The sequence below is a fragment of the Spodoptera frugiperda genome, chromosome 10 (genome assembly GCF_023101765.2).
Source record: "Spodoptera frugiperda isolate SF20-4 chromosome 10, AGI-APGP_CSIRO_Sfru_2.0, whole genome shotgun sequence".
Taxonomy (NCBI): domain Eukaryota; kingdom Metazoa; phylum Arthropoda; class Insecta; order Lepidoptera; family Noctuidae; genus Spodoptera; species Spodoptera frugiperda.
In genome coordinates this window covers 6,389,081-6,415,722 of record NC_064221.1, presented here as the reverse complement: position 1 = coordinate 6,415,722, position 26,642 = coordinate 6,389,081, and the positions used below count along the sequence as shown (strand labels likewise).

At 35.5% G+C, this 26,642-nt stretch overlaps 4 protein-coding genes across 7 annotated transcripts in view; 3 read left to right on the top strand and 1 right to left on the bottom strand.

Annotated features, from left to right (window-relative positions):
• The window catches only part of LOC118277573 (transcription factor AP-2-epsilon), a 63,698-nt gene extending 49,412 nt beyond the window's left edge, over positions 1 to 14,286 (top strand). Inside the window, exons 5-11 of one of the 3 annotated variants that reach the window (XM_050696394.1) lie at positions 870 to 983; positions 1,937 to 1,991; positions 4,975 to 5,164; positions 9,931 to 10,049; positions 10,517 to 10,659; positions 11,320 to 11,487; positions 12,073 to 14,286. In XM_050696394.1, the coding sequence (XP_050552351.1) occupies positions 870 to 983; positions 1,937 to 1,991; positions 4,975 to 5,164; positions 9,931 to 10,049; positions 10,517 to 10,659; positions 11,320 to 11,487; positions 12,073 to 12,180 (897 nt within the window). In that variant the 3' untranslated portion in view covers positions 12,181 to 14,286. The remainder of the gene's footprint in view (positions 1 to 869; positions 984 to 1,936; positions 1,992 to 4,974; positions 5,165 to 9,930; positions 10,050 to 10,516; positions 10,660 to 11,319; positions 11,488 to 12,072) is intronic. The other 2 variants (XM_050696393.1, XM_050696392.1) reach the window with 2 other exon arrangements.
• Positions 14,287 to 14,741: 455 nt separating this feature from the next.
• LOC118277279 (uncharacterized) lies at positions 14,742 to 17,463 on the top strand. Its single transcript, XM_035596002.2, has 2 exons — positions 14,742 to 16,973; positions 17,280 to 17,463. The coding sequence occupies exons 1-2, from the start codon at positions 14,853 to 14,855 to the stop codon at positions 17,382 to 17,384; spliced, it is 2,226 nt and encodes a 741-aa protein (XP_035451895.2). The 5' UTR covers positions 14,742 to 14,852; the 3' UTR covers positions 17,385 to 17,463.
• Positions 17,464 to 17,998: 535 nt separating this feature from the next.
• LOC118277394 (60S ribosomal protein L7) lies at positions 17,999 to 21,994 on the bottom strand. 2 transcript variants are annotated; one of them, XM_035596166.2, is made up of 7 exons: positions 21,842 to 21,994; positions 20,902 to 21,049; positions 20,334 to 20,453; positions 19,701 to 19,790; positions 19,018 to 19,161; positions 18,493 to 18,642; positions 17,999 to 18,162 (listed from the first exon to the last, which is right to left on the bottom strand). In XM_035596166.2, exons 2-7 carry the CDS (start codon positions 21,043 to 21,045, stop codon positions 18,022 to 18,024), a joined length of 789 nt encoding a protein of 262 aa, XP_035452059.1. In that variant the 5' UTR covers positions 21,046 to 21,049; positions 21,842 to 21,994; the 3' UTR covers positions 17,999 to 18,021. The 2 variants fall into 2 exon arrangements, with proteins under 2 accessions (XP_035452059.1, XP_035452061.1); XM_035596168.2 differs by lacking the exon at positions 21,842 to 21,994 and adding an exon at positions 21,793 to 21,829.
• Positions 21,995 to 22,391: 397 nt separating this feature from the next.
• LOC118277396 (zinc finger MYND domain-containing protein 10) lies at positions 22,392 to 26,633 on the top strand. Its single transcript, XM_035596170.2, has 10 exons — positions 22,392 to 22,582; positions 22,884 to 22,992; positions 23,066 to 23,179; positions 23,434 to 23,573; positions 23,928 to 24,050; positions 24,435 to 24,589; positions 24,921 to 25,072; positions 25,329 to 25,490; positions 25,640 to 25,878; positions 26,452 to 26,633. The coding sequence occupies exons 1-10, from the start codon at positions 22,476 to 22,478 to the stop codon at positions 26,519 to 26,521; spliced, it is 1,371 nt and encodes a 456-aa protein (XP_035452063.2). The 5' UTR covers positions 22,392 to 22,475; the 3' UTR covers positions 26,522 to 26,633.
• The last annotated feature ends 9 nt before the right edge of the window (positions 26,634 to 26,642 follow it).

Genomic DNA, 26,642 nt, shown 5'->3' with positions numbered 1-26,642 from the left:
ATTTAATTAATTTTGTAACTGTTTTGTCATAACTTAAAACTTGACACGCACTACTGGAATAGCAAACAGACCCAAGTGTGTTCTTTTAATTTATTTATTTGTTTTATTTTACACTTTATGTACATTTTACAATGGTGGACTTAATGCCAATTTGGTATTCTCTAACCTTTAGTCAACCTTTTTCCAGTTCGATACTAAAAAAGCTTGGCTTTTACGTGCAATTTGGTTTATAGCAATTACTCATTTTCCCGACTAAGTAAACTCTAGACAACTAATTAAAGCAACTTACATACATAACTAAAACATAATTAAACAGGAATTAACAGCATTCATAAGTTCGCTTAGTTAGGTCTATTAAAACTTTAAAACCTCTTTAGAATCAATTTCAAGTTTAATTTGAAAATCGAAGCCTAAGGTTTTAATTCACTCCATTACGCTGGCTAGGACCATCAACAATATTTTCCAGCCAACAATACTTTTCCAACGACGTTAGGGATGGGATCACTTTAGTAGATTAGCCGCTGGTAATGTTCCGGTTTCCAAAGCGGGCCATTCAACACAATACCGTCCGATATTTTGCAGGAAGACACGACGACATTATACGTGATTGAATGGCAATCCATAAAAAAAACGCTAATATTTTTAACATTCATTTTGTAGACATAAGTAGCTGAGTATTTTCTGTCGATATTTGAAACTAATTTGACCAATCAGAAATGCAATTTATTTTAGGTCTTCCTCAATGAGATAACTTAAGTAGAGGAGACAGATACTAGCATATGAAACTAATCCAAAACTAAAATCAATTTTCAATTTTATAGTAAAGTAATAAGATTCAAAGTCCTATAATCCTGATAATTGGTTCGTAGTTATCACACGGAGGATTCAGTTACGGCGGCGGCGAGAGGCGAGCAGACTACGGTGCTCGGGAACAACATGAGTTGGCCCTACACCATGCGCTACACTCCACGGAAGAAACGCCGGTAAGTCAACTTTACTAAGGTCTTAAATGGCTTGAAGCGACCTAAAACTACCAGATATATTTCGTTGTTACCGCACTATACGCACGCAAACTAACAATAGATTGTTAGTTTATTATTACTTATACTACAAATTCCTATGTTTTCTTAAATACTGTAGATTTGATATCAAATCCGAACAAACCTAAACAAAGCGTTTAGTCCAATTTTTGGCTTAACTACTGGGCCTATTTCGCTCATTTTTCGTATATTGTCAGCCAAGATGACAACAAATATGTGGTTTAAATTAAGTCATAAAAGGTTTCCCCATACGGTATAATACCTAAATTAGATGATTATTTAGTTACTTATAAGATAAAATGCTACAACCCTAACAGGGTCATGTCCTATACTAGTAACATATAATGCCTCTATGTATGTATGTACATTATGCAATAAATGAACAAATAATACAAATTTCACCCTCGCATCATCGACATCGATAGCCGTCCAATATCCGACAAATATGTCCGTCCTAAAGGAATTTAATAATAAGCTGACTAAATTAAAATGTTCCTCCGATATACTCGTAAAGGAATGTCGGACAGTCCATGTCTTTCCTATTTATAATACCAGTGCCGGGCTGTTTAAGTAGCCTAATATAATATTATAACGTATTAGTATTAGGTATGTTATGTTATTCATTATGTTAATATTTTTGTACCGTTTTGTAAGTGTAGGTAATAGGGTAGATGACTAATTTTTATTATAATGCCCGTCTTATTTAATTTTAAAATATTAGACGTATTTTTTTTTATTTTATATCAAAGTTTAAGAATGGGAGTAAAGAGCATTTGAATAAAAATTTGTCAACTACCCTATTACTAAGCACTGGGTTAAGTAACCAATAAATTACTCTGATTTCGGCGGTAAATGTTGAATTTATATAACCTAAATATAAATATTTTTATTTCTAGAACGCTGGCATGGATGACACCACGGGATTCATGACGGATCTCCCTCTATTAAAAAGTAAGTGCCTTCTATTTTTAAATTACTACATTGATTTTCTTTGTTTTATTTTAGGTCTTGAAATTGAATTTAATTTTGTAAATAGGCTACAAAAGCTCCTTTACACGTCAAAATTATTGTAAAAAAAAATTATGAGATTTATTTAATATTGTATGTGTAAAGACCCTGTATGTAAAATAAGACTATGTTCCACCCGACTATGGAATCTAACACACTACACTTGCCTACTTATACACAGATATATAGAAATGTAATTTAAACAGCACGTACTCAGATAAAAGATCTACACAATATTAACATATCAAATATTTCATTGTTACTCCTATACTCGAGATGACCCGTTAAAGATAAACCAGTAATTAGGCTTCATACCTCACTTATCGAATGGGTGTATCGATTTTTCTAAATCGATTGTAAAAAAAAATCCATCTCATTCAACGGACGAATGAATCAATATCATATAAATAAAAGTATCGATCAATCAATCGATATTTGAATAGTAGCATTCAATTTCGAAAATTGCTTTTTGATTTTATATTCTTTTAAGTTTTATATCGCGGTTAATTAGTCGATACTATTATGTAGAAGGTATTATGCATATACAGCGTTTCAAAGAGCACTCCTATTTCGCCGATTATCGATGATTAGACTAAGGATACAATGTGTTTTACCTAAGCTTCTAATGTATCCGGAGCTGCGGACTACCTAGCGGGTTTACTGGGGCTCCGGCTCGAAAAGCAGGAGTAGGAACGGGGTGGTTTTTAGTCACTAAGATTCTGATTCTTCCTCTCGCCTCGCCTATATGGCGAGAGAAGTCATGGGATGATCCCCCCCCCCCGCCTCCTTAAAAAAAAAGCTTGTAATGTATAAAACAAGTAAAACACAAAAGTATTTTTACGTTAAACGGTTTGCATATGCTTATATTGTAAAGTCTTCAAGATAAAGAGTGTGCACCAAATATCAGATCAGATGCATCGGACGACAGGAAGGGGGTTAAATACAAATTACTAAAGACCCAAACAAACAAACAGGTCAAGCTAAATAAAACCGTTTAAATACTTCAAATTATCTGTCCGATTAGACATGCAAATATTTTATCAAAGTCTAGTTTGGTATCTAGCAAAAGTTAAACACTAAACTCCAATATTAAAATCGAGTCAAGTGTTAGATACTGATTCCATGCAAGACCAAACACTTGTAATTGCTTGAGCTATGAGTGAAGCCATTATTTGAATAGGTACCTATAATATTAGAAACACATTATCTTACACGTATGTCCTAGACATTTAAATAAGTTATTACAAATAGCTTTTTACTTCTCACTTCGATATTACAAAGAACAAAATATGATACAAGTAAATGGGCCAAGAAACGACACGACAATTTCCAAGTAAAACTCTCACACTTCACCACTCTCCAGTTCTTTTTTCAAAAACATAATTGGCCAGTAATAAACGTGTGCACCTTTAGTTTGTGCAAAAAGCCGGGGTGTTAAATAGCCAGTATGGTGCCAACATAATGACACACTAATGTTTATTGTATTAGGGTTGCCATATAGAAATATTACAATGAGAATAGAGATCACGCTGCGCTCATGTTTGGGGCGTGGCAGTGATTGTTAGGCCTCTATTGTTGATATTTGAAGCTGGGTATTTTGTAATCACTCCAATTTTTTCTATGACTTTTACACATGTGTTTTTTGTTACTATTATTTTTACCTTTATATTGCTAAACTTTAGGTTTTATGGACTTGAATATAAAATTGGATCCTTGTCAGCCCCTCGAGTCACCTTAGTTATGGCACTTTTTTTTGAGGGGGGAAAATCAACCATTACTACTACCTACCTTGGGTGAGGTGAAAAGGAGTGTCAATCTTACTGACTAAAAACCACCCCGTTCCGTCTCCTACTTTGAGCCGGAGACCCGGTAACCTTAGTTATGGTACTAAGCTGTAATTAAAAAAACCCAAAACAAAATTCCAAGAATACTTTGTCCGACCCAAGAATCAAATTAAAAATACCTTGCTGGACATATGAACTTGTCACCGCTTAACTAATAAGGTCCATAACAAATTAATCAAACAACATTTCCTGTTTGGAGTCTCAATACAATACAATACAGGATGCAATCAATACAGTGCCAATAGCAAATGGGATACTATTTATCAGTTTCATAATTTATTAATAGCTTCATAATGTTGGTAGTACCGCCATAGTATTTAGTATCGCCAGTCATGAAAATTTAATTTTCGAAAGTAGTTTTAGTATACACGTTAACCGCTAGCAATTACACAGAATTTCTAAACTCGTAAAACGTCAAATATCTATAAAAGTTGCGGATTCTGTTATTAGCTCTTTGCATACTCAGCTACTTTAATGAACTTTACATTGATCCATACATATGGACATTGTGTACTTAGATAAACTACGAAAGACTTCTAGGTCAAAGCTGTAATGTTCAAATTTATTAACCTACTATATTTTCTTCTGCAATTAGGTTAACAGTAGAATTATGAGACAAGCTTACGAGTGTTATAAACCAGATTGTAATACCTAATAAGTATTATTATACAAATTAGGGACCTTCTATAAAATTATACAGATCACTTCCATCTAATCTGGAAGTCATTGTTATGCTTATATGCGGCAGTGTCTTGTGACTTTGTGTTATCTACATTAAATACACGGTTGGCGCGGTGGCTGGACAATTGGCTGCCGTGCAACGTGTAGCAGATTCGATTCCCACTCGGAGCTACTCTTTGTGTGATCCACAATTAGTTATTTCAGGTCTGGGTGTCATGAAATTGTATGTTTGTAAACGCACCCACGACACAGGAGAAACAAGTGTGGGGCATCGTTAAAACAATTTAACATGTAACATTAGAGAGTTACTGAGTGAACTCTTAATATTAATTTTACATAATTAACACTTCTATAGCTCTAAATTCTAAAAACAGTATTTTAAACCATTTTTTCCTTTACAGCAATGAAAGGTCGTGACGGTCTCGGCGGGACTGGATCCTGTGCACCCAACGATGTGTTCTGCTCAGTCCCCGGGCGGCTGTCACTCCTGTCATCCACCAGCAAGTACAAAGTCACTGTAGCTGAGGTCCAGAGGAGGCTATCTCCTCCGGAGTGCCTCAACGCTTCTCTACTAGGTGGAGTTTTAAGGAGGTAAGTCGTGTATAGTGATATTTTGACTAGTGTAGCGTTGTGTGGATTAGACTTTATCGTTTGTTTTTTTAAACTGTCGATTTGTAAAAATGCTTTTCAGTCAAAGGTTTGTATAAGGTATAGAATAGAATCATGCGTTGCTTTCCGGAAATTCATATTCATTCCGCTTATAGATATATTTTTTAACATGCGGTGTGCAGCACCGCCCTCCCGCCCTCAATTAAATGTTCATGCAGTAGAGGTGCAACATAAAAACACACGCATGACACATGTAATATACCATTCGACATATGTTTCGCTCCTCCACGGAGTTTTGTATTTAAGGTGAATCAATTATCAAACTCGATATAAGTTCTAAAGAACTAAGTTGATGATTATTTTACGCCCTTCATCTACAGTTAAATTGAAGTTTTCTTGACTAGAACTACGCATCTTGCGTAGCTACAAGACCAAGAATGTCGTTACATACGTAAAAAAATACAATTAATTAATAATAATGATTGATTCACGTACAGCTACACCTTTGATGATAAGCCACAATTTAATTGAAACGCTAATTACTGCATGCATAATAAATATTAGGTAATTACAAGACAAATTCGCATCAGCCGCCAACCGACCATAATATTGAATTTACTCGGTACGCTCTTGTTCCGCTAGTGCGGTTTATTTATTACATTTTTTGCTCTAGTAACACTGTACAGTTTGCGGCCAGCCATAGACATGTTTGACTTTTAAGATCGCATCGTTTTGGTTAGCGGTTATTAAGATATTTAGGGTACAATGAAATACAATTGTTTCTGTTTCTGCAGTCTTATGGCTTATAAATGAATCGGTATATGGATTAAAAAGACATTAACTATTTAATTACTTAATCGATAAAAGATCCAGTACGTTCAAGCCCTAGTATTACCTATACCAGTCTTAAACATACCCTTAACGTTCCCATACTCCAAAAGCACTCGCATTAACGGAAAAATACATTTTATTTCAGTAATGTCAGTGCAAATTTCTCAACAAATTATTTTATTTCCTCTACTCCTCATCAATTAAATTAGCATTCAACAATAAAATTCAAGAGCGAGACCATTTTAAACCGACTCACATAATCGTTCGAAAAGTGTAAAAAAGCATGTAATTGAATATTCAAGTGACTAGTTTATTTAAATTACGGAACCCGTAAATACTGGTCAAATTACGCTGACGCGCGGTGCACTTTTTGTCGAAGCGGCGCGGCTCAATGTGGGCTGGCAGGAACGCCGTTTCCTTTATATGTTTATTGAATATAATTATCGGGTATTACTTCTAGATATCTCATTGTGATCTCAGCCTTCCATACACACCGTTACGTTAAAAGTAGCTAGTTACCTTTTTGCTACTGGTTTTTTTTTTATCATATTATATCTCTAATATAGTTTTTTTAACTCTAAAACCAGTTCACTGAGACGCAAATTTCTTTGACAAAATAATGAACCAGACTTTTAACTTGGTTCGTCTACTTACGCATGATAATATTTTAGTCGGATTCAAACACTCGCTGTGTGTGTAATGTTCGCAAAAGCTCGCAACTTTCAGCAAAAAAACTGTCCGGTCATGATTTAATAAAAAATCCAATTATTCTACAAAAGGAAGCCGTAATGACTACCTGTCCAACTTATGAGGTCATTTAAGCACATCCTAGTTGGTACGTGATCGCTGTAATGAACCCAGGATTGAAATTAGGGCACTTTTAAACACCTAGTACCAAAAAAAAAACACAGGTGACTCTTAAGTGTCTAGGAATAATAACATTCTTGTAGCGTATTCAGAAAAAAGTACCTATTTACTATGCAAACTTGAGCCGTTATTTGACGCAATAAATACATGTCAAAGACCAATTTACTTGTTTTATTATTAAATTTAGAACGCGATAAACAGCGCATCATCGTCTCCCTAATTGCCGTCATTACGCGCCGATGGTTGTGTTGTCAAAACGCCATGCATCCGACTTTGCGGCTTTAGAAAATAATTTATACGATGGCAACACCGAATAATGGCGGGAAACCGGCAGCTGCTTGTACTTGCGTCGCGTTGAATATTTCACATTCTCAACTCGGTGTCGCCTTTCATGGTAATTACATTAATATTAAATATATTTACGCTAAAATACAAGTTGAAATAACTGGGTGCGAAACGGGGAAGCGTATCACATCAATAGTATACGTACCTATTGCCCGAATACTGAAATGCTACTCAATTTTAAGTTGTACTTAAATATCGTGCTATCTCTGTCATTTTATAAAGAATTAATAGGGACAGAACTAGTTTTGAGAGCGTCTTAAAATTGAGTAGTGTTTGAGTATTCGGACATATGTCGTATAAAAACCGTTTAATTTTTATGACAAGCTAATTGAAATTACAAATAAGTCTCAATATTTTGTTCGTTGTCATGGCGCTTTATAATTGGCAATGGGAACAGAGATATTATTGATGACTCCATCAAAATATTTAAAGGCTTTTAACCTTTGCAGAATGAAGTAGTTTGAGTTGTCAAACTTAAAAATCTTAGTAAAATTAAAGCCTGTTTTACCACTTCTGATTAACTTTTTGTTATCTAAATTAACACATATAGAACTGCAGTCCAATTCGCCAGTTAACCGAAACTTAATCAGAAAAGATGAAACAGGGTCTCAAGAATGTAAAGACCTATGTCTTTCCATTTAAAAAACAAAATTAATCACTCGTAAAACCTCCACGTTCGAAGCGTCTGCCCACAAAAGAAATGCTGTCAAAACACACGACTGCTACAAACGGCATTATTTCTAAATTCAAAAAAACTCATTGTGTCGTAAGTACAGACGCCATTTTGATTTAATCAATCGCGTATTATTAATGGACGGCCGCCGGTTTACGATACGATACGAGAAGTTATTTTTATTATTTTCCATATCGATTCGGTAATTGGAGATGAAACGATCTTGCATTCATCGATACTCGGTCACATTGAATCGGAATTTCTTTACAGTCGGTAGGTAAAGCTAAAATATCGATTACTCAAAAATTTAATTCGTATGTCAATTTGATATGAAGCTTATAAAGAGCCGCTGCAAACAACACATGTGGGAAATCGGTCAACGGTATCTTTTCGTCATAATTATCGTACTTGAATCAAAGACGTGTACTTGATTGATAATCTCTTTAATCGGACACTCGAGTATCCGATACATACTCGATATTGGATGCCCATTAGTTCTCTTCCAATCTGTCGATTCATTCGATTTAGTTTTCCATTGATTCTAAATTCAAATTCATTGTTTGGCTCGTTAGCTCAGCGGATGAGTCTCGCTTCTTTTGTAGTTGACTAAACGAACGTGTGAAAATATTAAACTCGACTAACGGGGCTGTCTAATTACAATTGTGATTATTTTCACCTCACTATTGTGGTGGTGAAAAATAGTGAAATCATTGATCCTGATCAATGATCACAGACTGTACATAAGCTTTGCGGCTAGTTAGCCAATTAAATCGATATTTCTTTGAAATGTTGATTTTATTCGCTCATTTGACTTCTAACAACATCGAATGGTTTAGAAATCAATGTTGATACTTATTAAGTATTTGAGTAATATTTGATTTGTAGATTTAAGATTAACGATGCTAATCATTTGGTGATAATTCACGTTTTATTTATAATACCATTTTGATTAGAGAGCTTTTTAATCCAGCTATAATACCTATCTTTAATAGAGCGGGGAAACATTTCTCAATTCTCTTCGATAGAATTTTATAAAAGAATGTGTTATGAACATGGTCTAAATTAATACGAATTCCTTTAAAAGTCGTTCGCATCTCATATCTAGAAGACATCGTTACATGAATTGAAGCCTACCACATTTTAACTATATTTTATAATGATTATTGTTTATTTAAACAGTGCACAGAGACTGGCTGATGATACCTACTTGCCTAATGCATGGCAATTTTAAGTATTTACCTTTAAAATGAGAGTTTTTGTTGCGAAACGAGTATTATTTTAGTTATAAAGGGTTCTTTAAAATGGAAAAACAACATTAGTTGTTCAGTTTCTTTGCTCTCAATTGTAGTTAATTAGGTACCAGTTTGTTACTTTTACCTATTTGAAATCAGAACTTCTCATAATCAAATTGTTATCAGTCAAAAATGGACCCAATGATCATCAGTATAGCATTTACTTCTATAAATCATGCTCAAATAATCGACCTCACATTCCTTCCAAATTCAAAACATCAACTTTATAGAAAACAATTTTACTAACGAGGTTTTATTTCAAAGCACAGCAGTTAATACTGGTAGCCATTTTTAAATACCAAACCTTTATCTACCAATTTAATTTTACCGCTAAAATAGTAGAAACCAATCAATTATCGACCCTATTCTGTAGCAGTTAAGAAAAAATGTTAATTTATTCGAAAAATTGTGAGCTTGGTACTTTCTATGCGTCAATCACGAATTACAATTTTGACGGTAATCGATAGGTTATCGGTAGCTGCCATCTAGCGGGCAGTAGCAGTATTATTGATTGACATGTGACCGAACAACAAAAGAAATATCGAATAAGGTGGCCGGTAGCTACTTTTTTTTTACGCACTGACTTGCAATAGAATCAATGTTATAAATCCAATACGCATATCTTTTTTTATTTGATTAAGAATTTTTTATTTTCAAATTATTATTATTTCTTTTTCTTTTGGTTTTCACAGTACCTAGTAAGATAAAATGTCTAACCATTATTTTTTCGTTTGTTTTAGAGCAAAAAGCAAAAATGGCGGGAGATTGCTGCGTGAGAAGTTGGAAAAGATCGGGCTGAACTTACCCGCGGGGCGGCGGAAAGCTGCCAACGTCACACTGCTTACGTCTTTAGTTGAAGGTAAATATAATACGCCTTCAATTACCAATTTTGAAACGAATATTGAAATATTTAAATTGTTTGACCATGGAAAAAGAGTCCATGGAGAACTAATATGAATTAAAAAAGTGCTAGATTTAATATTGGTCTGAGGGCTTAGTACGAGTTTGTTTTACGTTTAACGAGAGCGCGTTCGGCGGTTTGATTGGCCAGCGTGAATGAACAAACCACGACACAGGAGAAAATCCTAGTGTGGGGCAAAGTTTTTAAAAAAAAAAAAAAAAATCAGAGTGCTGAACGCTCTCAGACTAATATTAAATCTAGCACTTTTTTTAATACCTATTAGTTCTCCATGGACTCTTCTCCATGGCCTTGTCATGCAATTTAAACAGATTCTAATAATAATTAATTTCCAAAACCTCAGTAATAGACTTTAAAGAAAATCAACCCCTAAACACAGTGACATAAGATACAAAATCCTTCAACAGCGGAAGCAGTGCACTTAGCCCGCGACTTCGGCTACGTGTGTGAGACGGAGTTCCCGGCGCGCGCGCTCGCCGAGTACCTCGCGCGGCAGTACGCCGAGCACGACTCCCGGCGCAGGAGGGACCTGCTGCAGGCTACTAAACAGGTAATTGTTATTGGTGAACTTGTAATTAAAATGTGTAATTAGGGATAAACACGGGTAATTCGGGATAAAAATGGGTAATTCGGGATAAAAATGTGTGATTCGGGATAAAAATGGGTAATTCGGGATAAAAATGTGTAATTCGGGATAAAAATGTGTAATTTGGGATTAAATCGTGTAATTATGTCATCATCAGTATTAGGATGCTTTTCCACCAGAGATGTGCTATGTAGCTATGCTACAAAGATGTAATAACTAAGCTGTGAAACTATTTGACCGTTTCCATTGATACTAAGCTATGTAGTAGGTCACTCGACCTACTCACGTACTCACATACGATGTATTAAAAGTAAGGAAGCTACCCATAGTAGTATTCGGTGTCCATAGTACCCAACAAATCCCCAATAACCTGGCATCGTACTTGTAACCCCTCTGGAGTTTAGGGTTCTATGGACGGCACCGATTGCCTAGTATCAGTTTTTCCGAATGCTAATTTGGAGTTTGGCGCCCTATACTATAAAAATAAATATTGTTCTGTCGTCAATCGTCAACCAGTCGGTCTTTGACAATCCGAGATTTCCTTGGATCCGTACAATATTTATCAGTATTCTAAAGTTTTTAGACTTAACGCATTTTTTTATTAAATACTTTACTTTTTTCCAGGTTATAAAGGAGCTAATGGACTTATTGAATCAGGACCGATCACCGCTCTGCAATACCAGGCCACCACACTTACTAGAGCCGGCAATACAGCGCCACCTAACACATTTCTCACTCATCTCGCATGGGTTCGGAGGTCCAGCTATAGTGGCCGCGCTCACAGCTATACAGGTGCGTATTTTACTATTTATAATATGTATATGTCACTGGAAAATAATAACCCGACCTTAATTCATAAGTCCTGCATGTTTTTGACAGAAACTCCATGCAACGAATGTCAAAAATCGATTTTAATAAAAAGGTTTTGAATTGAAATCGATTATTTATTAATAGTTTCGAATAATCGTGGATTCAGGAAAGGTCATGGATTAATGAATAAATGGAGCACTAAGAGAAAGCCAATTTGCAATACACGTATAAATGTAATGTAATTGGCTGTCTATAAAAAGGATCGCTCATTGTGTTTTAAATTTACACTTACAGTGAAATTCTAGTTAATTGTAATTTATTGAAATAAGAATTAAAAGATTATAATTGTTGTCAAACGAAGACAAAAGAAAAAACAACAAAAATAATTTAGCGAATAACAATCATTTCAATCTTTTTACGCCTACACTTTAAATTATCGAAAAACAAAATACTTAAATTATAATCTTCGCAATTTTAAATATCGGTCAATCGCTATACTGCCAAATATGTAGATAAAATAACGGTTTTAATTATTTAAAGATGGTTTATTTTTATTTTCTTTTCCAGAACTTCCTCAACGAATCACTCAAGCATTTAGACAAGTTATATCCTCAAAGCGGTATGGTGTCATCGTCGATGGACAAAACAAAAATGGACCCTGACATCAAGAAGTAACAAATGCGTTACAGCAATGACGACGGTCTCAACAGGAAAACTCGCGACGAGAACAAACCTCTCGCGCACTGTTCAAGAAACAGATGAAAAATTATACTGAACATAAAAGTACTGAATTTGACACTTGCCTTCAAATCAGCGCTGTCATCGATTGTCAAAGTCATTATGTGCGCACTCTAAGGCAAAGACGTGCCAATCATACAGCCAACGGATAATGATATTATCTCTAACTGCCATAAAATGTTCGCACAGGACATCTTTGAAGATTGCGTATTTATTTTTATGACGATCTTCGTTAGAGGCGACCCGCATACAAATAAAGTGCAATTATAATACTCATGATTGTGAGATCTGTACATATAGCCTAGAATTAAAACTAGTGGTTAATTTAAGCATTTATAGCGAATAATTTTCAGCTCAACCAACAGTGATTTTTGTAACTGCAAAAGAATATTTTTAATAAGAAAAGTAAATATTTCACATCCACCGCAATAAAGACACATATCAATAATGTAAATAGTAATAATTATAGAACGAAAGTTTTATCGTTTCTCACAGGAAGTTTCATACTGTTTTAGATTAAAAGGAAAAGAATAAAACCTCTTTAGTTTTTAATTAGGGTATAGTTTTGCTAGCGACTCAATGTGAAAGTGTGCCAATTAGTTTTAATTATGGAAACACCATAACGGGTTCCCGAAAATTAAGTATTTAATTAATATTTATTGTGGCTTGTACATAATACTTATAAAAATTACTATTCACTTGCCTATAATTAGTTTTTTTTTCTAAAATTATTCTAGTATTCGACATCTGTCTCTTACTCCAAACTTTTATTGTATTTAGTACTTAAAGTTTAATTTTATTGTGTGATATTGTAAGTGTGATCCTACATTCCATTTTGTTTATGTCGAAGTAGAGGTGGTCTAAACCGAAAACCTTTGAAATAGCATATTACGTGTATTTTTGACGTGCAGCCAATCTCGATACACACAAAATCCAAATCTATCGAAAGATTTACGTACTAGAGGAAGAATTTTGACACTTTTTCATTGGAGCTTATATCACAATTCTATCTATCGGCAGATATTAAAACTAGCCATAAAACCACCTCTACATTTCTTTACATTATCGACAAACAACGATTTGTACACATCAGATTAATTATCCTGTCACTCGAAAAATATATAATTTCTTTGTAAATAATGTGTTTAATAAATCTATTTTCATTGCTAAGGATTCAGACTCACCGAAACAAGAATAAAAAAGTTGTTGAACTTTACTATTTTCCGTCTCTGTCGCACGGTGTCTCTCTGTCTACTTAGCACTCCATTTTATAATCATCTGTGTTGTAAAAGGCCGTTTAAATAAAAGATCGAAATTCAAACAAATGAATTCCATAGAAATTATTTTTGTAAAAAGAATTACTACTACTATATTTTTTTACACGAAAATTTGAATTAATCATTTGAAATCAATTCACTGGCAGAGTAAACTCTTTGATTATAAATATGTCTAAGATTTAATTATATATAAGATTTAATTTGATTTAATTATATAATCAAAGAGTAAACTATATCTGAAAATATTTTCATTTTTAACATTATATTTATTTACTGCGGTACTCAGAGTCATTTGATGGTTACTTAACCCAGTCCTTAGCAATTGTTTTCGATACAAATCCTTACTAAGGAATACTTTAAATAATAATTAAATGTCTCTGAGTGCGGCAGTTTATCACATTTAATGACACTGAAATTAACTGCCATTGGACAAACATTTGGACCATTGAAAGGCAAATTATAAAAATATAATTATGTGCCTGTGTCCAAAAACTTCATTCCATTATTTGCTACAACACTTTCAACGTTATGTGGTAGTGTTAGGGATCATTATTCTATATCAACAAAAACATTTTAAGCCTTCGTCTAAAGAACTGAAAATTTTATTCAATCTTATCAATTAAAATTAATGGTACTCTGCACTTTATTGTAAGTTTTTTAATATTTGTCTTAATTTGATATTATTTTATAATAAATGTAAATTTTTCATTACCACAACGTACTTAAATTTTGTTTCGTGGAGTAAAGAATGATGTTATAAAAGAAATTGTTTTATTTTTACGTAACCCTTGCATAATTTATTTTATTATATTTCCCGATCGCTGCTGTTTCTGTGTCCAACAGTGACAGACGCAACAAATTGGCTCTTTTATTAAGGTTTTCTCTCTTTTATATTTTAATCTAATAAACCAAACACTTAAATCAATAAAAAACAAAGAAATAAGTGTAATAGGCTAAAATGCAATTAAATTATAGACAGCGCCATCTATGATCGAGTAGCAAAACTACTAACTGTGTACTATATTAATATTATCAATTTAAAGGATTAACTATTTTGACTTGAATCTTGACAATGATTTATTATATTATAAATAAAAATATAATTTCACAAAATAATTAATACATTTTTACGATTGATGCAGACCACGACACATACTCCTTCCTAATTTATTCCTGCCTTAAATGCCCAGTGTCTATAAATCTATGTCAAATGTCAAAAGTGTGTAATGTCACGTATCGTATAGTAAACAAAAACGACTTTTGGCGGTTCTCGGATTTCAGTACAAGTTTTTATTAAATATTTTAATTCTAATTTGTGATTAAAGATTTACTATGGATATCAGTTATGAGAATACGCCGACAAAACAGTGCTTTAAATGTAACGAAGACTCCCTCGTTAATCTAAACATATTTTATTATGCACCGAGCAATATGACAATATTATGGAACCAATTTCAAATATTCATTTATGAAAATCAAAATTTCGAAAACCCTGTGATAAAATTTAATTCTAGATACGAAATAATCGACATAATGATCTGGGACAGCTATTTAGCTTGCGTAGATACTTGCGGCAACATCCAATTACTTTCTATAAACACTGTTTCAAAAAGTATATCTTCCGTGGGCCGTGGCGCTTCAGACTACATGGTCGCCCTATCTCTCATCAAGAATAACATGGCTATATGTTTGAAATACAACTCAAATTCTTATTCCCTATGCTTACACCAAGTTGCCAAATATTTCGAGTTTGAGAATCAAGTACAACTGCTGTATAGTGACGCGTTACCGTCTTTACAGACACCAGACAAATACATTATAGTACACGGAAGTCTCCAATCCATAACAGATGACCATTTAGAAATTCTAAAAAACATGTTTGAAACTAATGAGTGCAAAGTCAACAAGAATCATAAGTTGGTAGTATTGTCTTTTGATAAGCTAGATGTTTACAGTTGCATAATTACTTGTGAAAAGTTTCAATATGAAGCTAAATTAGTGAAACTATACTCTTGTCCTTCCGAGATATCGAATATAAACATTATTGAACAAGATATGAATATTGTGGTTACTCTTGCAATAGGCACAGTTATAATTCTATCCTGGAGTGACCTTAAAACACCTAAAATAGTTCATTTGAACATTGCAATCCACAAATCCTTAGTTTACAAGGATTCTATTATCTACACAGATGGTAAATCTCTATGGAGAGCAGACAATATAATGTCCCAAGACATTAAATTTAAGCAATTCTTTGTCAAACAAGTAAAAGATTTCATAATCATAGGAAATCAGATTATTTGCACCACATTCACGAATTTAATTTACACATTTTCAATAGATAGTCCAGAGTCATATTTCAAGGATGAATCCATTGAGTACTGCCCTGCAGACAGGCTGTTGAACAATAATTCTGATTATGTGAAGAAAATTCTGGATGAAGTCAATAAGAATGATGTGATAGCCAAAAAACTGACTAAAGAAAGAGACTACATTACTGCATTGTCTCTGTCCAACAGACAGGATGTAATGGATAGTGTTATAAACCACAAAGTTATAGTTTATGACAACTATGACGATGCAATCACAGAAAATAAGAAAGCTATCCTAACAAGCAACTTCAGCGAATATTTCGAAGAAGAGTCATTCTTCTTTCTGGTAAAAATTTCAACAACAACAGAGCATAAACTGGGAAATATTCTGTCAAATGCCATCGGAGACTTGAGAATCCACATAACACTGTCCACATCTACCAAAATAATTAAAACTATAAGCATAAAAGTATCAGAAATCAAGAAGCTAAGTTTTTTAATACCGTTGAAGAGTAAACTTATAGATTTTACAGAAATGAATGTGGATATTAAAATTATGTCCACAATACCGGGAGCTTTGGACGCTAAGCAGAAGACATTTACTATATTGTACAGGAAACATGTTACTTTACACTCAGAACACTTCATAAAATTCAATCTGATACTAAATAGACAGCAGTGCCTGAAAAGATTTGAGGACCCACTATCAAAACTTATTTTACAAACATCTATCAATAATTTTGGCCATCTATTTGAGTTTGAAGACAGTTTAAAGCACAGACCTTCTACAAAAGAATGGCAGCTGTATGTTAGATTGCCGGATAAATACCAAGAAGTATTCAGAAATAAGGAGACCACCAAGCACTTGACTTCCAAAAAGGTCACTTACTTCCTCCAACAATTCACATCGGAGGAGTTTTTGCAATCGAAAAGTAATTTAATATTCTCTATAGGAAATGAAAAAGTGAAAATAGAGATATACAATGATAGTTTCTCTAGTCCTTTACTGAAGTTGTCAAGTGGAAATATAAAGATATTATCGAGTATGAGGAATTTCTTATCTGATTTGATTTACTGTGTGTTCACTAACTTTGCTCCTGGGAATGAGTTTATCAATATGTCTTCTTATGCTGCTATTGAAGTAAGTATCTATTTACAACAAATTTTGATTTAATTTTCAAGTTCTTTTTGCAACTTGATTGCCTCCCCAAAGAAACAGTGCACATTAGTATAGTAGCTATGTCACATGATTCTAATAAGAGGTAAGCCTATTACCACACCTATACAGACCTATCTGTATAACACAACAAACATGACCTAGGTATCAAACCTGAAACCACTCGCTCGGCGGACACTCCATCAATGAAAACCAAAAGCATTCTATGCCAAAAAAATCGAATGAGTCCAGTAGTTCCAGAGTGTATTCAATACAAATTGTTTGTTTCAGAATCTACAGAAAGCAGTAAGGACAGGTATGTCAGGCTCCTCAGAAGATCTGGAACCTCTCATAGAACAATTTGAAAGGAATGTTATTGGAGTTCTACCTATTTGAATGAGCAAAGCTCTCTTTTTGTTATAAGACTTAACTGTGATCTAGTTGTAATTTAATAAATCGTTTTTTACTTTTGTAAGTTTTTGTCAATTCATATCTTAACTTCCCTATGTATATAAACTGTTATATGTAACTTTAGATAATGAGTAGGCTGCGCGACGTCGCCTGCGCACGCTGCTCATTATGAAGAGTCCTTCTGTGACTCGAAACTAGTACAGCTATTCTCCATTAATTTACGTGAGAAATCCGTGATTTTTAGTTAATTTAGATAATGGTAACAATCTTATTATTTCTTAAATCCCATTATGTATTTAGGCGGCACAGGCACTCGATGGTCTACCTGCCTACACCATAGGACAAATGAGTAATCCATACTAAAATATAGAGCTGAGTTTGTACACGCTAATCTCCAGGTTTGAATTAAATAATTCTTTGTGTTACATAGTCCATTTATTGAGAATGGTTGTTATAGAGTAACAACGCGACACAATAAGAGAAACGCAGCAGAAGTAGCTATATAGTTATTATTAGTTATTATTATAGAGTTCAATGAAATAAAAGAAACCCTTACATAGAGATCTACGCAGGTCAGAGAAGAAAATAAAACGCAAGAATAAATTATAATCTATGTTTATTCTTAGACCATTCTCCTCAGGAGCTCGTTGATCTTGTCCTCACGGTTTCCGAAGTCACCTCCGTCGACGTAGTGAATGGTCTTCTTGCGCCAACCACCGGTCGGGTTGTTCAGCTTGAATGGCCAGAGGAAGTTGCTGGCGTACTGTGGGACAAAATAAGAACGTTTGAAATGGCTTATTTGATCAGCAGTTTTGTACTGCGGCTTAGTTACTGTAGTTAAAGTTCTATAGTAGGTAACAATATAGTTCTTTATTTTCTGGGCAGTAATTAATAAGAAAAGGCAAGATTATAATATTATTATAGCTTTAATCTTAAAGCAGTTATGAGTTTTAAGTGGCAACAGAAAAATGTTGAGTACTAATACCACTACTACCAACACCATATGTCGGTCACGGCATTCAATGAGAAAGAAATATTGGATCTTCACTATCAAAAAAGATTTTTATGTAATTTGAAAATTGTCAACTCTTACCTTGAACTTCTCTCCGACGCTGAAGATCTCGTGGATGAGGTCCTCAACACAGATGATGTTCTGTTTGCCGAGCTTCTGCTCAACGATTGTGTTGGAGGTGATGGGCACACGCTGGCCGTTCACCTTGGCGAAACCGCGCTTGTATACCAACTGCGGAAGAAGTAGTGATCATTTAGAAGTGCTAGAAATTGTAACTATAGCTTTTTAGACAATAAACATTGTGAATTTTTATGTCACAGGGAAGCCTATGGGGCTCGTTTACATTACTTATATGTTTCTGATTGCGCGAGTGATGACACGGCCCGCTGCGCCAATGCCATGAATCACCCAACACGCGAAATCTCCGTAAATTATGCCTTAGAGTAGACACATTTTTAGACTCACAGGTTCCATATCTGGTATCCACTAGATTTTTGTCGATATTACAAAACTTTTCATTTAAAATAGATTGAAATAGAATAGTTATAAAATCGATAGTGTTTTCAATCTGCAACAAAAATGAACAAAACAAGTGTTGGTACTGACCTCCCTAACACTCTTGAGGTTGGGGTATCCCCACGCGATGTAGGGCTCGGCAATACGGAGCATGTTCACGGTAGCCTTGTTGAGGCGCACGAACACACCGTTGTTGATCTGACGCAGTCTGAACAACTGCAGGACTTTGCGGACCTATGGGATAAAAAAAAAGTAATATGTATTAGCATAATTTTGTTTTGGATACTTGAAGATGCTATATAGGACTTAAATGATGTGTAGCTAGAAACGTGTATTCTAGTAGGTTAGCTGATGATGTACATTCATAGAAAATGCCATTGAAAGTCAGCGAGTGTGTAACTACAAGAATTTATTTACAACGATATTTAAAACGTGAAAAAACTTCTGCACTTAAAATCAAAAGGGGTAGGTAGAGGGGCATTTGCACATTACGGGACTAAGGGCGGCCGTACACGGACGGCTTCAAGCAGTTATAACCGACTGCTTGAAGCCGCGACGGCACGATGAACTATAGCCATTCATTCGCTGCCGTACACACGACTGCTCGAGCAGTCGCGAACACTTCAAGCCGTCAACAGCTTCAAGCAGTCGACGCCGACCGCTCGAGCAGTCCGTGTACGGCCGCTCTAAATGCCACTGTACAATGTACACACACTTATCACCATGTGTTATAAGTCCCAATAGAGGTTGTGTTGCTAAAAAACAATATTTACCTTGGGTGAGACCTGGTTGATACCACGGATACGGATGACGAAGGCGAGTTTAGCTTCACCAGGTACGTAGTAGTTGCCGCGATTGCGAGCCTGTAATCAAACGATACAATAAGATTTTAATCCGGCCCCATCTAGTTGTTTAAGAGATTGACGTGTAAAAGTGTTATTTTATAACCTATTTGCAAAATAAATATCATTTATCATTTATAATTCAAGTTTATGTAGAGTTGGGGTGAGCCATAAAGAACCTACGAAAGAAATGACTCCAGGTATAGGGAAAATGATCCATAAGTCAGCTTAGCTTTCTAGACCAGTTGCTGATATAAATCCTTGTTGTGAAAGTTGGTTACGGCGGCATGTTTATAACTCCTCATACATTTTTTTTCTTTTTGATGTCAAACAAGTCTCCAATACGAAGATGTATCGAATGGTGATGGTAGATAATGAACCATCAAACTTTAACTATGTGGTACAAAATTTCCACTACTTAACTTGAATAGTTTTGTGACATTCGGACTCCCATATCTACAGTTAGTAATAGGTTTATAAAAATAAAAATGACACATCACAAAAATTCTTTGATTGCAGAACTGCTACTTATTCACAATGTAAAATGAAATATTCCTATCTCACCTGTCTGGCTAGCCTGATCTCATCTCGCTCCCTGATGCGGTATTCCTTAACATACTGTTCAGCCCTCTTGAAGATTTCCTTCCTCTTCTTGATGGCTGATGAACGCCTCTTAAGGGTGACCTGGTAATAAAACAAAACATAACATTAATTTACTTGTCATACACATAGCTCTGCTAAGTCATTCTTGTCATTTGTGATCGCCCCACTAAAGGGCAAGCCTCCCTACCCTCTGTGTAGTGGTTTCTGCGTCAGTAGATGGATACTATACTATTGGATTGTCAAAAACAAGTATATTGATTGAACTCAAACATATTTGATCAATGTGTACTCAGTAAGTAAGACATAAATTATTTAGTACAATATCATACACATTTTAACAGGAAATGAACTTTACAGTTTGTGTCCTAAATAAACATTTATTTTCTTGTATCTATTTCATTTAAAGTAAATTAGTCAAAATGCCCTTTGCTCCGAGGACACCTTCTAAATATCCAGGGTAGGTAATAACTTTAATATCCAAGAATATTGAAGCCTGAAAACATCATTGTTATAGGTTATGTTGTGATACCTGCAGGCGGCGAGTGCGGAGAGCTTCCCTCCTCTTGCGGTGCTTCAGCACTGACTCGGGGACGGCAGGCAGCTTCTTGCTGTCCTCCTTACCCTTCACTGGCTTCTTCTCGGCCGGAGCCTTCTTGTCTGTAGTCGCAACCATCGTGCTGCAAATGTAACCACTTATTAGATTGAGAGGAACTTTGTGTCCGTTGTTTATTTGGTATGAACTGGGTTTTTTTTGTAGCTGTTGAGGCTGTTGTAGATTTGTTAGAGGTTAAGGTTTGGGGCGTTTTGAGTAAAAACAAAGATGGTCTTGACAATATTGTTTCACCATGCAGTTCAAAAACGTATTCTTGATTCTATGTTATAATTTTTTCTAACGGCTAGATTAGAATGATTGCAGTAATACTAGTTTATTTTGATATAATAAGCATGTTTGTAACTGCAGAGCCCTAGTACTTGGGTATCAGACAATAACAGATTTAGTGAACATGAAATGAAATCTGATAAATATGATGTTGGCATGGGTACATGCGTTCGAGATACGGAAAATTGTAACAAAATTTAGAAATAGTTACTAAATAATAAAGGAAAACTTGATATTTTTAGGAGTTTTGATGCCAAACCACACTTTATTGACGTTGAGGTTAGGTCGTGTTGCATGAATTTTTGAACTCACGAATTGGGCTAAATATGCGTATAAACATGAACTAATTTACAAATCAACGAGATTTACATGTGTACAAATTATTAAACTGCTACAATATATTCATTACAAGTAAAAAACAAACGCATTTGGTGTGGCGGCATGACATCCTACTACTCATCACATTTATCAACACATTTCACAAAATTCACTAAACCTTTTATTATACTAACACTGCAATTGAAATTCCTATGAAATTACCGTGTGTTTTAGCACTTAAATACTAATAAATATATTATTTTTTAACAACCTGCGGGGCAAAACTCCACGCGGCACGTGTGTCAAATTATCAAAAGAAAGACAGAAAATACACTTCCGCCAGTCGCCATTTTAATTTAATTTTTTACTATAGCAACACAAAGGCCTGTTTAGTTTCGTGTTGTCCACGTTAGAATGCATAGAAATTAATTATAATTTTAGCATCTTGGGTTTTCTTTTGTTTTTCTGAGAGTATAATAATTTTAGATTTTTAACCCTATTCCAAATTTCATCCCAATCTCATCAGCTTATTGACGTAATTGAGTAACAAGCATACATAAAAACTTACAAATTTTTACATTTATTATAATAAGTAGTAAGGTTAGATGATTATTATTTTTATATATAAAAAAATAACCAAATTAAAAAGCAGGACCTATCTACTTATTTGTTACTTGCAATCAAAAAATTTGACACAAATAGGAACAGCGCTTATATTTTTTTTATTTCCATCTCGACTTTTTGGTATCTTCCGGTGCCGCGAGTTTACAAAATTTAAAAACTATTGAACTAACGTTTCCCTAGTAACATATAAACAAAGTGAGGTTTTGCAAATAATAACGTTGTCGTACAAATACGCACAATTTCATATTTGATTTCGTGATAATTTATTGCAGTTAGTCAAAATGGGTGATTTGAAAGACCCGGAACTGAGTGCCCTAAACGTAGGGGAGCTGGATTTGTATGTCGATAGTATGGAACCATCGCGCATAGACTACATAGGCAATCAGGGGTAAGCTTACAAGAGGTTATAATACCCTATTTATGGTATTAGCCGGTATAGGAGCAGACGGATCACCTGATGGTAAACAATCACTGCCACACGTGGACACCCGAAACACCAGTGGCGTTACAAGTGCGTTGCCGGCCTCTTGGGGGTTAGGAATTTATGAGTTGTTGGGGAATAGGGGATTGGGAAGAGGAGTAATTGGCCCGCCAGTAACCTCACTCAACAACGTAAGCGTTAGTATTACTCCGGTCGAGCCGGCGTGAAATGTTCAATAAAATATCAATTTAATTCTTGGTCTTTCTAGATGGGTAGACTGGCACATACGTTTACAGAAACTGAATCAACAAGCGGTTTTGGAAGCCTCCTCAATGATGGAGGAACGCACCAAGGAAACCCTAATTTCATCTGGAAAGGTAAATTCCAATATAAGTCCCTATTTTCATGTATTATCGTCATATTCTTATATTATCGTCATAAAATTTTCAGTTACCAGTTTTAGTGTATGAAGCGATATGCATACAAGTATGGCGCACCAAGATCTACCCACAGATAATTAAGTTGGAACCTGCTCCGGAGAATACCTTCGGCGTCTATATGGTGGTAAGTTTCGAAGACCATAGTAGTCCAACGATTTGTCTAGAGTCGGGACTTCCAGCCTTGTACACCAAGGCGTCTGGTCTAAAGTGACAGTCTTTAAAACTTCAAGAAAAGAGCGTACTCCTTTTTAAAAGACCGGCAACGCACCTATGACTCCTCTGGTGATGCGTCCTCAGGTGACCCGCTGCTCGTTTGCCCCCTACTCCATAAAAAAGGAAAGAAATTATAAAATAAATTCAGTAATCTTTTTATTGTAGTTATACCATGAGGCGGCCACTGTTGGACTCCTGGAGACCGTGTTGTTCCATGAGGACGGCGCGCAGTGCATCAGCGAAGTTGTGGTGGACTTGCTGAACTACGCCGTCGACCAGCTCACTGCTTTGTTGGGTCTCATCAAGTAAGCTATTACCTTGTGATGATAGGATCTCCCTCAAACCTGTTTCTTCAACGGGCCCGAATAAGGAAAGGAGCAGGTCAAAATTGGAACGCAAGCAAAAATTTAATATTTCGCTTTCCGCTCCCCGTTTTATTTCTATTTGCCCTTATCCAATAAAAAGGAGGGATAAGGATCCTCCAGTTTCTACCAACCTAACCAACCACCCTTGGACCATTTGATTGATTTTATTTCAGCCATGATCGTCCCACTGCAGGACAAAGGCCTCCCTACCCTCCTTCCACTCCTCTCTGTTTAAAGTTTTTAGCCTAGCATCATTTACATATTAAATTGTTAGGAACTACTTCTTCCACACAGTAACGGGTACCTGAAGCCAATGTCAGCGAAGGAGCTAGAATGTGAGACTGCCATTGAAGAGTTGGAGAGACAGAAGCGGGACTTGCAGTTTGATATCAGCATGCGATGCGTCTCTATCGTGCGGTAAGACGTTATTTAATAAATCTAAATGAGCCTACTACCTATATACCTGCATCTACATAATCTCGTAAATTAAAATATTTAAGAGCAGAGAGATCACCTAATGGTAAGTGATCAGCGCTGCCTATGATCACCAGTAACAAGTGCGTTGCTGGCCTTTTGAGACCGATCTTTTTTTAAAGCTTTTGAAGGTCGTAGCAACAATGTAGTTTCCTTCGTACGAGAGACCCGACTCAGATTTGCACTGGACCGGTTCTTTAATCTACTATTATGCTCTTGTGATGTCTAGTCTTTTCATGCATTTACATTTAGGAACAATAGGGATAGGACCGTACTCCTATTTTATTAAATAAGTAAGTAAAATTAGTATAATGTTCTTATCTTCAGCTACATAGCGGAACACATGGAGGTGGGCGGCGCGGGCGCGTCGATCTCCACAAACCTGTACAAGACGCACGACGTGCCCTCGCTACTGACGCACCTGCTGCTGCACGAACCCTGGATGAAGAGGAACGATAGCGGGGAACTGCAGACTTTTAACTGTAAGTAAAGCTATTGCTTTTTATGAAATAAGGAGCAAACAAACAAATGTATCTTCTGATGGTAAGCCGTGTCACCTGCAGCACCTAAGGAGTTACATGTGCATTGCTGACTTTTGGTGATGAGAATTAAGGTTTGGCCTACAGTAAGGAAAACCGAAACTATTTCTTTTCATCGGTGAAACCATGTTATCACTCCAGTCGAGCCGGCCCACTCGCGTCGAAGTTTAGTATGCCCCAATGTAAAACTGATCGAATGGTCACTAATCATGATATTGATTACCGAAGATTTAACATGAGAATTGCAATGAGTGTCAAACACTAATATACCCAGATGGCCGCTGGAGCAAGCCGTCAGCAGAAGACCTGTCTCAGCTCCATCGCACGGAGGCTCAGCTCTGGCTGTGTGTGAGACAACTACTGCTGGAGCCGAGGCTGACTCACTACTACACTATCGATGAATGTCGCCGCAGTGCCTTCTGCAAGGTACCAATCTAATTTCATTTTATAATGCAGTGGTAAGTGGCAATGTATTATAATGTGTCTACTACAATTGTAATTTTTCTTCGATACAAAAATGTCATTATTATCTTTTGGTGCCTTATCAAAACGTTGATTATTGGATGAACTAGTTCTTTGCTGTTCATCTTATAACTACTAAACGGCTGAACTGATTTTGTTAAATCATACTTTTCTTTTGTTATGGCTATGGTACCACTCCTCGTTTGTGTAACCTCTCTAGCTGCAAGCCAAGATGACGGAGCCCATGTTGGACCAGATCCCACCACTGGGCGACCTGAAGATGTTTCTGTGTCGGTTGGCTGTGGGCGACTACTCCAGCCTCCATAACCGAACTAATGGCGTCAAGAACCCAGGATGCACTCTCATCGAGATTGTTCCACAGGTACACATAATATTTTAACATTTTAGTAACTTTATTTTTTAATGATGTTTATAACTCATCCCATACTTATTATCTGTAGTTAATTTTAATCGCAACAGGACATTGTGTGTGCACAAGGTCATACACGATACAATATTCACTCGTTACAGATCAAGGACTCTTATCTGAAACAAGTACACAAGCGTACGAAGACCCTGGCGAAGGCCCAGCTGGAGTTATTCCACATGGATGGTTCTGAAGAGTCGCGGAATATGGCCAAGAAGCTCCTGGAGTCGTACACTAGCGACACGGCGCTAGCACTGGACAGTGGCGGGGCGAAGTGCGCCAAGTGTGGCGACAAAGCTACGAAGAAGTGTTCCAGGTGTAAGACTGAGTGGTATTGTGGGAGGTGAGAACAATGTGGTATTTTGTACTCATCCTTTCCCAAGAATTTCTCTGATGCAAATCAAATTATAATTTGTTTAGTAGTTCTTATGTTTATCGCGCAAAGAAACTGCAAGATCTTTTACAATTATATTGGACTAGCGGACCCGACAGACGTTGTCCTGTCTACACGTCTATAATTTGAAAATTTTAAACTTTTTTTAATAAGCTAAAACATTCTGGACCATTTTGATGAAAAATATTATTCAAATGTTATGACAATATCTAACGTCATTCATATTTGACACTGCGATGGTAGCGCTGTCTGTCAGATCCAATGTAAAACATTCCAAAATCAACAACTACTAATAAATTAAAAACTAATTATAAAAACATTGTCCAGCGGACAAAATTGTGAATCTAAACCATTCTCAGATCCCCTTGAACACACACAAAAAAAATCATCAAAATCGGTCCAGTCGTTTAAGAGAAGTTCAGTGACATACACACTTACAGAAGAATTATATATATAAAGATAGCCATATTAACATGTAATGAAGTTAATTAAAATGGTATCTGTACTTCTCCTTTATTCCAGAGAATGCCAAGTTCAACAGTGGCCGAAGCACAAGGAGATATGCGATCAGTTTTCCAAAATATGTGTTTAAAAAGTGTGCATTTTATTTATTTTAAATGGGTTTTCTTTGAATTCGAATGAGTAATTATGTTCTATTTATTATCTAGTCTAGATTTAAATAAATATTATTTATTTTAGCCTTATTTGGTGTT

Bases quoted from the DNA above. Each gene is read 5' to 3' on its own strand.
- LOC118277279 (XM_035596002.2), top strand. From the start codon at position 14,853: ATGGATATCAGTTATGAGAATACGCCGACAAAACAGTGCTTTAAATGT. The intron at 16,974-17,279 runs GTAAGTATCTAT...TGTTTGTTTCAG, and splicing joins CTTCTTATGCTGCTATTGAA to AATCTACAGAAAGCAGTAAG.
- LOC118277396 (XM_035596170.2), top strand. From the start codon at position 22,476: ATGGGTGATTTGAAAGACCCGGAACTGAGTGCCCTAAACGTAGGGGAG. The intron at 24,590-24,920 runs GTAAGTAAAGCT...TAATATACCCAG, and splicing joins GGAACTGCAGACTTTTAACT to ATGGCCGCTGGAGCAAGCCG. The intron at 25,879-26,451 runs GTGAGAACAATG...CCTTTATTCCAG, and splicing joins ACTGAGTGGTATTGTGGGAG to AGAATGCCAAGTTCAACAGT.
- LOC118277394 (XM_035596166.2), bottom strand. From the start codon at position 21,045: ATGGTTGCGACTACAGACAAGAAGGCTCCGGCCGAGAAGAAGCCAGTG. The intron at 19,162-19,700 runs GTAAATATTGTT...TTTATCCCATAG, and splicing joins TCAACCAGGTCTCACCCAAG to GTCCGCAAAGTCCTGCAGTT. The intron at 18,163-18,492 runs GTAAGAGTTGAC...TTTGTCCCACAG, and splicing joins GCGTCGGAGAGAAGTTCAAG to TACGCCAGCAACTTCCTCTG.